This window comes from Anolis sagrei, chromosome 4, assembly GCF_037176765.1.
Source record: "Anolis sagrei isolate rAnoSag1 chromosome 4, rAnoSag1.mat, whole genome shotgun sequence".
Lineage (NCBI taxonomy): Eukaryota > Metazoa > Chordata > Lepidosauria > Squamata > Dactyloidae > Anolis > Anolis sagrei.
The window spans coordinates 20,244,042-20,256,770 of NC_090024.1; the positions used below are offsets into that span (position 1 = coordinate 20,244,042).

Consider the following 12,729-nt stretch of genomic DNA (forward strand, 5'->3'; position numbering starts at 1 on the left):
CCTGCCAGCACAGGGGTTTAACCCACTGCGCCACCGGGGACTCCTATAGGAATAGATATATAGATATAGAGAGGAAAAGATCCAGCAGCCAAGGCTCCGCCCCCTCCCTTTGGCCAGTCGTGCTGACGTCACACAAAGCATCACGGGGCTTGTAGATTCGCGAGGCGACACAACCGGAAGTGACGTCGGCTGAAGGAGGCGGTGCCTGTAACGCGGAAGCGCGCCGTGAGGAGAGGAGAAGGAAGGGGGCGGGGCGGCGGCGGAGGAGGAGGGCTGCGCTGGAGCGAAGTCCGAAGCAGAGGCGGTTGTGAGGGAGGAGGAGGCCGCCGCCACGTCCCCTTTTAATCCGGGGGGCGCCTGCCATGAATGTGGACGTCGAGTTCCACATCCGTCACAACTACCCTTGGGCCCGCCTCCCCGCCAGCGTCAAGCAGGTACTGGCTGACCCCTCCCGGCACCCGTAGGGAACAGCGCGCGCTTTCCGCGGTACATTGACCCCTTCAGCGACCCGTAGTCCATTATATACTTCAGCCCTATGTGTCAAACTTGGGCCCTCCAGGTGTTTTGGACTTCAACTCCCACAATTCCTAACAGCCGTAGGCTGTTAGGAATTGTGGGAGTTGAAGTCCAAAACACCTGGAGGGCCCAAGTTTGACATATCCTGATATGTATTACAAGAAGCATTGCTTGACTTACAGGGAAAAAGTGGGTGCTAGAAATAACATCATTGACTTGCCCAACTTGGGGATTACAACCAGACACAGTGAAGACACCTGCCCTTCTGCTTTGCTACTCTGCTGCTGAATACGCATGCCCAGGGTGAAATGCATCTCACCACATTAAAACAGTGGATGTGGCCCATAATGAGACATGGCGCATTATCACTGAATGTCTATAACCAACACCGCTCGAGAAATTATACTAATTAGCCCACATTGCAAGATATACAAGCCACTCTAAACACCTTCGCAGAAGCATACGAGAAGCTCGGCGTGTCATTGAACATTGAGACAACCAAAGTGCTGTTCCAGCAGTCACCAGGCAATCCTATCCCCAATGCCAGAGATACGGCTTAATGGTGTAACGTTAGAAAATGTTGACCATTTCCGCTACCTTGGCGGCCACCTCTCCACCAAAGTCAACATCAACACCGAAATACAACTCCGCCTGAGCTCTGCGAGTGCAGCATTTTTCCAAATGAAGCAGAGAATGTTTGAGGACCGGGACATCCGTAGGGATAGGAATAGGAAAACTCCAATAACAAGTCCCAGAAGCACTTTATTAGAATTAAGATTATTGCGCACTGCACTTACCCTATAATCCTTACATATCACCTGTCACATCAGCACTTTTAATCCTGTACCCATTACTCTGGCCTGGCCCAGTTTTATAGTGTCTTGATGTATTGTTTATTGTTTGTTGTTTAATATTGCTTTAACTGTTTTTAATTTGCTTTAGGTTTTGTATTGTTATGTTGTGTTTTGAGGCCTTGGCCTTTGTAAGCCGCATCGAGTCCTTTGGGAGATGCTAGCAGGGTACAAATAAAGATAATAATAATAATAATAATAATAATAATAGGGATACCAAGGTGCTTGTTTGTAAAGCTATTGTCCTCCCAACTCTGCTATATGCCTGCAAAACGTAGACTATCTACAGACATCATATGCAACTCCTGGAATGATTCCATCAGCACTGCCTCCGGAAAATCCTGCAAATCTCTTGGGAAGACAGGCAGACAAATGTCAGTGTGCTGGAAGAAGCAAAGACCACCGGCATTGAAGCGATGGTCCTCTGCCATCAACTCTGCTGGACCGGCCACGTTGTTTGGATGCTCGACCACTGTCTCCCAAAGCAGTTGCTCTACTCCGAACTCAAGAACGGAAAATATGTTGGTGGACAGGAAAAGACATTTAAAGATGGGCTCAAAGCCAACCTTAAAAACTCTGGTATAGACACTGAGAACTGGGAAGCCCTGGCCCTTGAGTGCTCCAGCTGGAGGTCAGCTGTGACCAGCAATGCTGCAGAATTTGAAGACGCATGAATGGAGGGCGAAAGAGAGAACCATGCCAAGTGGAAGGCGTGTCAAGCCAGCCCCGACCGAAACCGCCTTCCACCTGGAAACCAATGCCCTCACTGTGGAAGAAGATGCAGATCAAGAATAGGGCTCCACAGTCACCTACGGACCCACAAGAATACGGATTCTGGAAGACTATCCTACTCGGCCAAAGAGGGATTATTTCCAGGGTTATTTCTAAATGTGGAGGAAGTATACAAGGCTATTAACTTGAAAGAAATTGATTTGAGTCACCTGCATCAAATTCAGGGTAACTGAAGTGTCTAACTTCATTGCAAATTGTATTTAGTGAGATTATTGGGTGTTATTGGGTGACACCTGTTTGGCCCCACAACCGTTGTTGTGTGGAGTCCCACAGGGTTCAATTCTGTCCCCGATGTTATTTAACATCTACATGAAACCGTTGGGAGAGATCATTCGGAGTTTCGGAATGAGATGTTATCTCTACGCAGATGATGTCCAAATCTGTCACTCCTTCTCACCTGTCACCAAGGAGGCTGTCCAGACCTTGAACCGGTGTTTAGCTGCTGTATCGGACTGGATGAGAGCTAACAAATTTAAATTGAATCCAGACAAGACAGAGGTCCTACTGGTCAGTCGTAAGGCCGAACAGGGTATAGGGTTACAGCCTGTGTTAGACGGGGTTACACTCCCCCTGAAGACACAGGTTCGCAGCTTGGGAGTGATCCTGGACTCATCGCTGAGCCTGGAGCCCCAGGTCTCAGCGGTGGCCGGGAGAGCTTTCGCACAATTAAAACTTGTGCGCCAGCTGCGCCCGTACCTTGAGAAGCCAGATCTGGCCACGGTGGTCCACGCTCTTGTCACATCCCGGTTGGATTACTGCAACGCACTCTACGTGGGGTTGCCTTTGAAAACTGCTCGGAAACTACAACTAGTCCAGCGAGAAGCAGCCAGATTGCTCACCGGAGCGGCGTACAGGGAGCATACCACCCCCCTGTTGCGCCAGCTCCACTGGCTGCCGATCCAATTCCGAGCACAATTCAAAGTGCTGGTTTTGACCTACAAAACCCTATACGGTTCCGGCCCAGTGTATTTGTCCGAACGGATCTCCCTCTACATCCCACCTCGAAGTTTAAGATCTTCTGGGGAGGCCCTGCTCTCGACCCCGCCAGTGGCACAAGTGAGACTGGCGGGGACGAGGAGCAGGGCCTTCTCAGTGGTGGCCCCCCACCTGTGGAACTCACTCCCCGGGGAGATTAGATCGGCATCTTCCCTCTTGGTGTTTAGGAAAAAACTGAAGACCTGGATCTGGGATCAAGCCTTTGGTCACTCTGATAGCTAACTGAAGGATCTGATGATAGACAAGGACAAATGGAATGGAATGAATATATGGACTCTGAACCCTGAGCATGAGATTGTTTTATGATTTTATTATGTATTGATGTTTTTAGTTAATTGTTGAATTGATTGTATCTGTATTGCAGTGAATTGTCTGGGGCATCAAATTGTGCCCCTACTGTAAGCCGCCCTGAGTCCCCCCGCCCCCGGGGTGAGAAGGGCGGGGTATAAGCAAATGAAATAAATACATAAATAATAAATTATGCAAGAACCCATACAAAAATACTGATTTATCTATGCAAGTAATAATTGTGCTTTGGATTTTTTTCCACAGATTTCTTGCTACATTTATACACAGAACAAAAGGACATTTTTGTATAACTTGTAACTGAGAGGAGTGGGGTGTTTGGAAAGTGTCCTCCCTTTTTTGTGCTCATGCGCTCTCTAGTTCACTCTATGCTCTCTCCACTCCTTCTTTATGAGCAGGCTTTCCCCCTCTTCATTGTCACCAGTGAACCACTGTCTTTATATAAAGGATCTATATTTATATACTTTATATAAAGCCCCTAGAATCATAAGAAATGCAAAAAACCTCACTGTTAATAATTCATTCTTGACTTGTCCCCCTTAAAAACCAAATTGCCCCCCTGTGAGGCATGTACCCCACGTTGGGAACCAGGGGGCTACAGAGAGCTTTATGCTGTTTCAGCACAGCTTCTTAAAGTTTTTATTTTGTCTATCTGTTCACGCTTTAACTTAATCCTTTCTAAGATGCTCCCAAGATGGATTTAAGCATGTGCATTTGTATAAACTAACAAACATAGTATATACTTATCTGAAGTTTGGTGAAATCCCATAATTGCATGCTGACTTCACACACAGTCTCATCCCTTTCCCCACAATCTCTTATCTTGTGTTTCTTATACTTTTGCAATATTTGGTCTGGGTTTATTATTTTGCACAGATTTGTACATGGCCCTTATAGTTGTTTTATAAATAGCATTCAAAAGATAGCAATCCTGGTCCCTAACCCCAGTAGTTTAATACTCTTTGCCCCTGGACAATTATGCCTGAAAGCTATTGTTTACTGTTTCTTTTGAGCAAAATTGTACATACAGTAATTGTCTTTGACAAGTGATAATTTTAAATTAATACTTCTAATACTTCTAACAGCATTTCTGTTCCATTTTTTCATTGTTGGTCTTCACCACCAGCCTTTGATTGAGAAAAATAGAGGCAGTTTGGCAATGGTTATGGTTGATGCAATGCCTACTGTGATAAGGTCAATGTGTAGTTGTTTTTCCTTTTAATATTAACATGGTCTTCAATCAAGAAGTCTGTTTTTTGGGAAGTTGTGTGACATATTCAAAGACTATGCCAGTTCATAAACCAGCTGGTATTTTCTCGTCACATGTTTTGTGGTAATGTAAATAAAAATACTAAGTATACGTCTTGTATGTAGTGCTTTGTGATAGGAGCTCTGTACTTTCTTTAGTTAATTATTTCTGTAACTGAGAAAACATAGTGTGTATGCATGTAAAGTAAACTGAATAAATCTAACAGTCTAAGGCTACATTGCTAGATAAAACTCAGTGTATTGTAGACTATAAAATCACCTCTTAGGTAGAGAATAACAAACTTCTTTAGCACTCACAACCATATTATAAATTCCCACACAAACCACAAATCACTGATGAGCATTAGTCAACCATAATTATTGCCAAACAGTTTGCAGCTAGCTTTTAACTTCATTAAATGGTTGGTGTAGATCAGTAGTTCCCACCTGGGGTCCTCAGATGTTTTTGGCCTTCAACTCCCAGAAATCCTAATAGCTGGTAAACTGGCTGGGATTTCTGGGAGTTGTAGGCCAAAAACATCTGGGGACCCCAGGTTGAGAACCACTGGTGTAGATGGAGCCTGTGATGAGGGACACAGGACCCACTTAAACATGAAAACCTTATATTAAAAAAAATACTTTTCTACTTGAGAGAACATGTATCTAGAAATCTTTAGGTCCTCTAGCATAACCCTGTAGTCAACCTCTGCTTGTTGTTGACCTTGGAATTATAGTAGAGGACCTAGAGATTCCTAGACAGAGCATTGTAATAAAATCTGTGAGTAAATCAGATCCAAAGAAGTCCAACCTGTAAATGTGGAGGACCTACTTTGGAAGCTTCTGCTTTCGTCCTTGCAACAACACGAGGACAGAATGTAAATGAAGAATTACTTCGGTTTGTTTTCAGAATGCTAAACCAGGTGGTACCAGCATGCTACCAGCAGGACAGAGAGAATGAGTTTATATGCTGTGCATCATTAAATGCTTTTCCTGCAGCTATAACAAAGTTTATTTTATCACCTCTCTATGATCATTGACCAAACAGTGTGTTCAGTACAACAGATGATTCCCCCAGGCAGTAAGAAGCTAGACCTTGAAACCCAATTGCAACATTCACACCTACCTCAAACAGACAAGAGTTATTTTCCCACCCTGGGCATTCCACAGATATATAAACCCAATTTTCCTAGCTTCCAACAGACCTCATAACCTCTAAGGATTCCTGCCATGGATGGAGGCGAAACGTCAGGAGAAAATGCTTCTAGAACATGGCCATACAGCCCAGAAAACTCACAACAACCTTGTGATTCCGGCCGTGAAAACCTTCAAATGTATTTAATCTTAAGTACACCTAATTGTAATGTTTATTTCCAATCATTGTGTTCCCAGAACCAGTGATTAATGTATGAATAACACCAAGACATTATGTGAAACCTTTAGTAATTTTTCTAAATGAATATTTCTTTATAGGGTCTTGGAAACTCACAGCGAGAATATGAGAAGCAAGTTGTGTTGTATAGTATCCGCAATCAGCTACGGTACCGGAATAACTTAGGTGAGTGAAGCAGTACAAAATAGGGAAAGAGGATTTGTTTAAGGGGTGTTGCTGCCCACAATAGTTGCATCAGAGAGATGTGCTCACTTCTGCAATGACTAATGGAGAGTATCCGATACGAAGAAGGGAGGGAACAACATCATGTGGATGTTTCAAACTGGCATAAGGACAGCTAAGAAGTATTTGATCTCCATTGAAATATATTTTACTATTGTAACAAGGAGATCATATAAATTTGTATGTTTCTTTGAGTTGTAGAGATGAAATGTGATGAAAGTCATATGTGTTAACATTGTATTAAAAACAACTAAAAACATAAATATATTGGCCTAGGTGAGATATATTTATTACTTTTCTTCCAGATATTTAATTTGATGCTATATATTAGTTTGTGAATGTACACACAACTCAGGCTGATGCAGGCTTCTGACCACTTCTTGTTGGCTGGTCTTGCTTTAAAACTTGCCTTGGAAAGTTTTTCTTATTTGCAAGAAGACTCTTTTATTTTGCAAAATAGCCTTTATGCAACTTTGTGATGCATTTCATTGTGCTTTTCTCCCCTTTTGATGGGCTAGCAGTATCCAGAATATATTCCAAATCTCCTTTGGACTTCCAAGTTTACATTGGTCTTTTTCAAGTCTTCCATTCAACATAAAAATCAAAATTGCCACTAGTTGGTGGAAGCTCTTAGTCAATGTACCATTGTTTCTTTTTTCTTTCAGTGAAGCATGTCAAGAAAGATGAGCGCAGATACTATGAAGAGCTGCTAAAGTACAGTAGAGATCATCTCATGTTATACCCATACCACTTATCTGACATCATGGTAAAAGGTTTAAGGATAACACCTTTTTCATATTATACAGGAATAATGGAGGTGAGTTTCATGAGTATATTGTGTTCTTCTAGCAGTTCTTGCCAATAGCCTAACGTAATGCCTGCCAGAACAGAGTCATGTGCCCATTACTGTTAGCTTTTTGCCAGCATGCTGTTGATAATAAGTGTTCGGAAACACAATCTCCATCGAGCTGCCCTGGCAGTTGCACTTTGGGATTGTAGCCAGATCGTTCTTATGAAGGAACTTCCAAAACTGTAAACAGCACAAGGAGTCCTGCCCCCCCCCCCAAAAAACCCTACTTTTTTTTTTTTTTGGAACAAGACTAATTTGTGCTTAATATTGGAACAAAAACATTTATAGTGTGGTAGAGACGAAATTTGTAACTGCTGGGAACTGTTTCATTATGTGAGAGAAAGTATGTCGTAGTGGTTTGAGTGTTGCACTGGGATTGAGAGATCCATGTTCTTGTGACCACTGAGCCATGAAACTTGCTGCATGAAATTGAACCAATTATTCTCTCTGTGTCCATCTGCCTGAACTACCCCAGAGTTCTTTAGTGAGAATAAATTTTGAAGGAGGAAAACCATGTTTTCTGTCTTTAGCTTGTTGGAAGGAAGATAGAATATAAATAAAAACGAATAATCTTGGCTACCTATCAAATTCTATAGAAAAGGCCATTTATGTACAGAACAGTGGTGGAGTGCAGAGCAGTTTGCATACTTCTTCATGAGGAAAGTGGATTTAGTGTCACACTTTGCCATTTATAATTATTTTATTAGTCATTCATTGAACTAATTATTTATTGATTTACGACATTTCTATGTTGTCCTTCTCAACCTGAAGGGGACTCAGAGCGGCTTACAAGATACATGCGCGCACACACACACACAATATATTTTATTATTAGTATAGTAAAATATCAGTATTATATATTACTATATTGTACTATACCATTATATTGTAATATTATTAGTAATATTACGTGTAATATAAAATATATAATTCTAATGTATTATTATTAGCATTATATTGTATTACACTATAATATTATAAATCTTATATGTATATACAATATATTATATTATATTATATTATATTATATTATATTATATTATATTATAAGCATAGCACAGGAGACAAAGTGGAACTGTCTTCTGGCCCTCTCTCTCTCTCTCTACCCAGAGCAGCATTTGGTGATGGGGGGAGGGGTCCCCAACTGATGACATATGCAGGAGACAAGATGGAACTCCTGGTGGTGCAGCAGGTTAAACCACCTGAGCTGCTGAACTTGCTGACCAAAAGGTTGGCAGTTCTAATCCAGGGAGTGGGGTGAGCTCCTGAAGTTAGGCCCAGCTTCTGCCAACCTAGCAGTTCGAAAACATGCAAATGTGAGTAAATAAATAAGTACTGCTTCTGCGGTAAGGTAACAGTGCGTCATGCTGGCCACATGACCTTGGCCGTAGACACTTGTCTACGGACATCCCCGGCTCTTAGAAATGGAGATGAGCACACACACACACACACACACACACACACCCCTCAGAGTTGGACACAATTAGACTTAATATAATGATAAACCTTTACCTTTAGTTGAACTAATACCTTTGGAGATCCCACAAAAGAAAATAACTCTCAAACCTGCCAGCTTCCGCATTATACAGGATAGGTCTATATCAAAAGTATGAAGATGGTGAGAGTTCATATGAATCTTTGGCCAATCCAGCAATCAGTTATGGGAATGCCATAGTATGAACTGGATATAACATTCTCTACCCTTCTCATATGTTTCAGTTGAGGAAGCACTGCTGTGCATCACTTTCTTTTACTTTCACTTCCTCCATTGAAATAGAACAGTTTGTGTCTTAGGAACTTGGTGTTCCTTCTTGAAAAATAAACGTTTTCTTGGTTTTGCAAAGGAAGGGCAATTATACCAACTCTGGTGACTGCACATATTTCCCAATAGACGTAGTACTACAGCACAGCTTCACTTCTAATGCATATTGCTGGGGGAGCCTAAAAAGAACTTGGTCACTAAGATTGTTTATAGGCTTCTAAAGGATAGTTGCTCTGACTGACTCCTCTGCAATCTAGAAGTTTATTTCCAGCTTCCAGTTGAAATAAAGGCATCTTTTGCACCAAAAATGGCCTAGAGAGGATTTTAAAAATGGCAAAATTTTGCTTCTCTACTTTGGAGAGAATAATTGGGCCATTTAAAAAATGCAGTGGAGGGATGTTGCTCTCCAAATCCCATGGATGACAAATTGCTTCATAGTCTCCGACAGCTGACCATGCCAATTGTACTTGCTGTCGGGAAAATTTCTTTTACCATGTTTATGGGCATCTTGGTCCTGATTTAAGCCCAAGTAATGATTTTGTCTCAACCAAGCAATGCTAATAAGTCACTTCTGATTTTTTTAATAAGATACCTCCAGTCAGAAGGGGAATCAAAACTACAATGAGATTACCATTGTCCCAAGCAATAAAGGGAACGCCATCAGCCAAAAATATTTCAACCAAAAGATTAGACTTGTGGAATTTCATGTAATCTCTAAGCCACAAATTTATCTCTCCTAGATCTTGTATATCTAATTTGAGATTCTGCAATTGGAAGGGAATTGGAATTTATAACACTTGCTGTTGTTATTGTGTGACTTCACATAATTTCCAACATATGGCAAACCTAAGATGAACCTATGATAGGGTGTTCTTGGTAAAAATTGTTTAGGCGGGGGTTTGCTTTTGCCTTTCTTGAGCTTGAGAGATTGTGATCTGCCCAAAACCACTCAATGGGTTTCTGTGATTCAAACCCTGGTCTCCAGAGTAGTAGCCCAGTGCTCAAACCACTACACCGCATGTTTATAACTCTAGACTTGATGATGTCAAAAGAACAAAATAAAATATCAGTAAGTTAAAAGTTCAGGTATGAAGTAGACTTAGCATTTGTACTGCTGAAAATATATACACAGCTATGAAATAAGAAATTACAGAGAATTAAACTGACACTGCTTTTTTCCTTTTTCTTTATGAAGGATATAATGAATAGTGAAAAGAGCTATGATTCATTGCCCAATTTTACTGCTGCAGATTGTAAGTATGTGACTCCCTTCTGTTTCCATGTGCTAAGTAAGCATTCTTTCCAAAGTCTTACTTAAAAATTAATTTGGTTTGAAAAGGACAGCTGCATGATAGTCCTTTTTGAACATTTGTTTGAGGATATTTTGAAAGAATGATCAAATGTCTTATGTCTTAAAAAGAAAATGAAAGACTTCGCACCAGTTGCGGAACTAAAGCGCCAACCTGTCAAGTGACTTCTCTTTTGAATAATTGTTTGTTTTCCCAGCCGTATGCCATACTAATCACATTTAGATTATATCAATTGTGTTTGGTCTTCCAGATGTTTCAGACTGTGTCTTCCACAGTCAGCCATGTTAGATATGGCCACAGGAAACTGTTAGACCAACATTTTTAGAGATTCCTACTCCTACACAATATTATTCCTATATATCTTACTCTATATGTCCAAAGTTGTATTTTCTGTTGTTGTAAATGTGAATTGTTTATTCTTCCCACAAAGACAGAAATTGGTTTTCTGCATTATTCTTCATATTACCTCAAGGAGGTGGTCACAGATCATTCACATCTTGGTTTTTTATATGCAAATCTTCCCCATTTTCCACTGCTTCATATGCTGATCCCATAATTAATGCTCAGATCCTGGCACAATTTTTAAGATAATTTACTATCCTTTATTTATTTTTTAAAGTAATTTTTTGTTAAAGGTATGTGATGTCTGAAACCTTTTACAGCCTTTTAAAAATTTCCAAGCTATAGTACAATAATGTGTCACATATTGACTTTCAAGCCATCTTTGCAGTCAAGTGTAAAGTATTGGTATTGCGCAGAAATGTTGTAAATGCATGATGGAGCAGCTCCAGATAATATACATCTTGTAATGGTGGTTGTTTTTAAAGGAACTTTATGAATGCTTCTAGCTAAATGCATTGTAATAGCAAATAACAAAGTTCTTGGTGCCCACAAAGGCATTATGTAATTATTTCCCTCATTTGATTTTTTCCTGGCAAGCCTAAAGGTGGAAGCCATTAAGGGCATCATCATTTGGGAAAAATATGCTTTTGTATTTCTAAAATGTTTTGAGGAGTAATTTTATTTTAAGAAATGTAATATCCTCCCCCCAGGCCTAAGACTTCTTGGCATAGGAAGAAACCAATACATCGATTTAATGAACCAGTGTAGATCATCCAAAGTAAGTGTTTCTCTTGGTTCCTCTTGGTTCTTCTTTCTGCTCTTCTCTGTTTAATGTAATATTTTTGCAGTCTAATCTAGAGGTGTTTAACTTGACTTTAAGACAAGAGCATATTTTAAGAAGTCAATCTTCTGCATCCCTAAAGAACTAAAAGCAGGCCCCCTCTCTCCTTTCCTTTAAAAAGCTTTTAAAGACCCGCCTGTGCAACCTAGCTTATGGAGAGGAGGAGGATTAGCGTGGTTTACACACATCCCCATTTAGACATCGGATACTCACCTCAGCATGCTGTTGTGATATATTTTATTAGGCTTTTAATGTATTAATGTCTTATGTTTTAATTGGTTTGACCCTTATTATGTTTATTTAGTTTATCCTTGGTTAAGTTTGGTTATTTATAAGTTATATTTAGTTTAGTTTATTTCATGTTTTATCATGAATGTTGTTTATTTGTCCCTGGCATTGAATGGTTGCCATTTTTGTTATACTTTGGAAACCACCCTGAGTCCCTTGGGAAGAGAGGGAGGGGTATAAATAAAGTATTTACTGGTCTTTTAAAACCATCTGGATGTATCCTGCATTGTCACTATATAATGGGGTATCATGGAAGAGGCAAAAATGTTAAGACCAGAGCATTGAGAATTTCATATGCTAGAATCAATTCTTTGAATTGTGTGCATAGATTTAAAAGGTGTCTGTACAGCTGTTAAAAGTTGCTGTTACAATCAACCAAGATTGGTTATCTTACATCTAGTATATGTTTAGAGCTATACACTTAGTCATGGCATTCTCATCCCAGAATTCATTTACAAGAACCTAGCTTTCACATTACAGAAATGCAAATGGTTATGCGTTCTTTTTTTTCTTTCTGTCTGAAATTTAACAAAGACAGAACTATAGTATTTTCCAGTCAGTTTAAACCTGCATGTTTTAAAATGCACTAAAAGAACGTATTTCACATGATGACTATTCCACTTTCGTTGCACTGTATTCAGAAAATATGAGCATGTATTACCGTATAATTTCGCGTATAAGCTGTGTTTTTCAGCCCTTTTTATGCTGAAAAAGCCCCTCTCAGCTTATACTCAAGTCAATATTATTTATTATTTTACTCTGTTATTATTATTTTTATTACATTTATTATTGTACTCTATTTATTGTTGTTGTTGTTGTTGTTATTACATTTATTATTTTACTCTATTTTTATTCTTAAAATTATTATTGTTGTTATTATTTTACTCTTTATTCTTATTGGACGAATACATAAGCACATTTACATTGAAGAAGGTTAGAGTAATGGTTTAATCAGAGTTGGGCAGTCTTATCTTAAATTACAGTTTTATGTAAATATTCAAAACATTTAACTTAC

At 39.8% G+C, this 12,729-nt stretch overlaps 1 protein-coding gene across 1 annotated transcript in view; it reads left to right on the top strand.

Annotated features, from left to right (window-relative positions):
• The first annotated feature begins 234 nt into the window (after window positions 1-234).
• FAM91A1 (family with sequence similarity 91 member A1) overlaps window positions 235-12,729 on the top strand; it is a 46,227-nt gene continuing 33,732 nt past the window's right edge. The window contains exons 1-5 of the mRNA XM_060775848.2: window positions 235-434; window positions 6,180-6,264; window positions 6,987-7,138; window positions 10,129-10,186; window positions 11,296-11,363. Of these exons, the coding sequence (XP_060631831.2) occupies window positions 363-434; window positions 6,180-6,264; window positions 6,987-7,138; window positions 10,129-10,186; window positions 11,296-11,363 (435 nt within the window). The 5' untranslated portion in view covers window positions 235-362. The remainder of the gene's footprint in view (window positions 435-6,179; window positions 6,265-6,986; window positions 7,139-10,128; window positions 10,187-11,295; window positions 11,364-12,729) is intronic.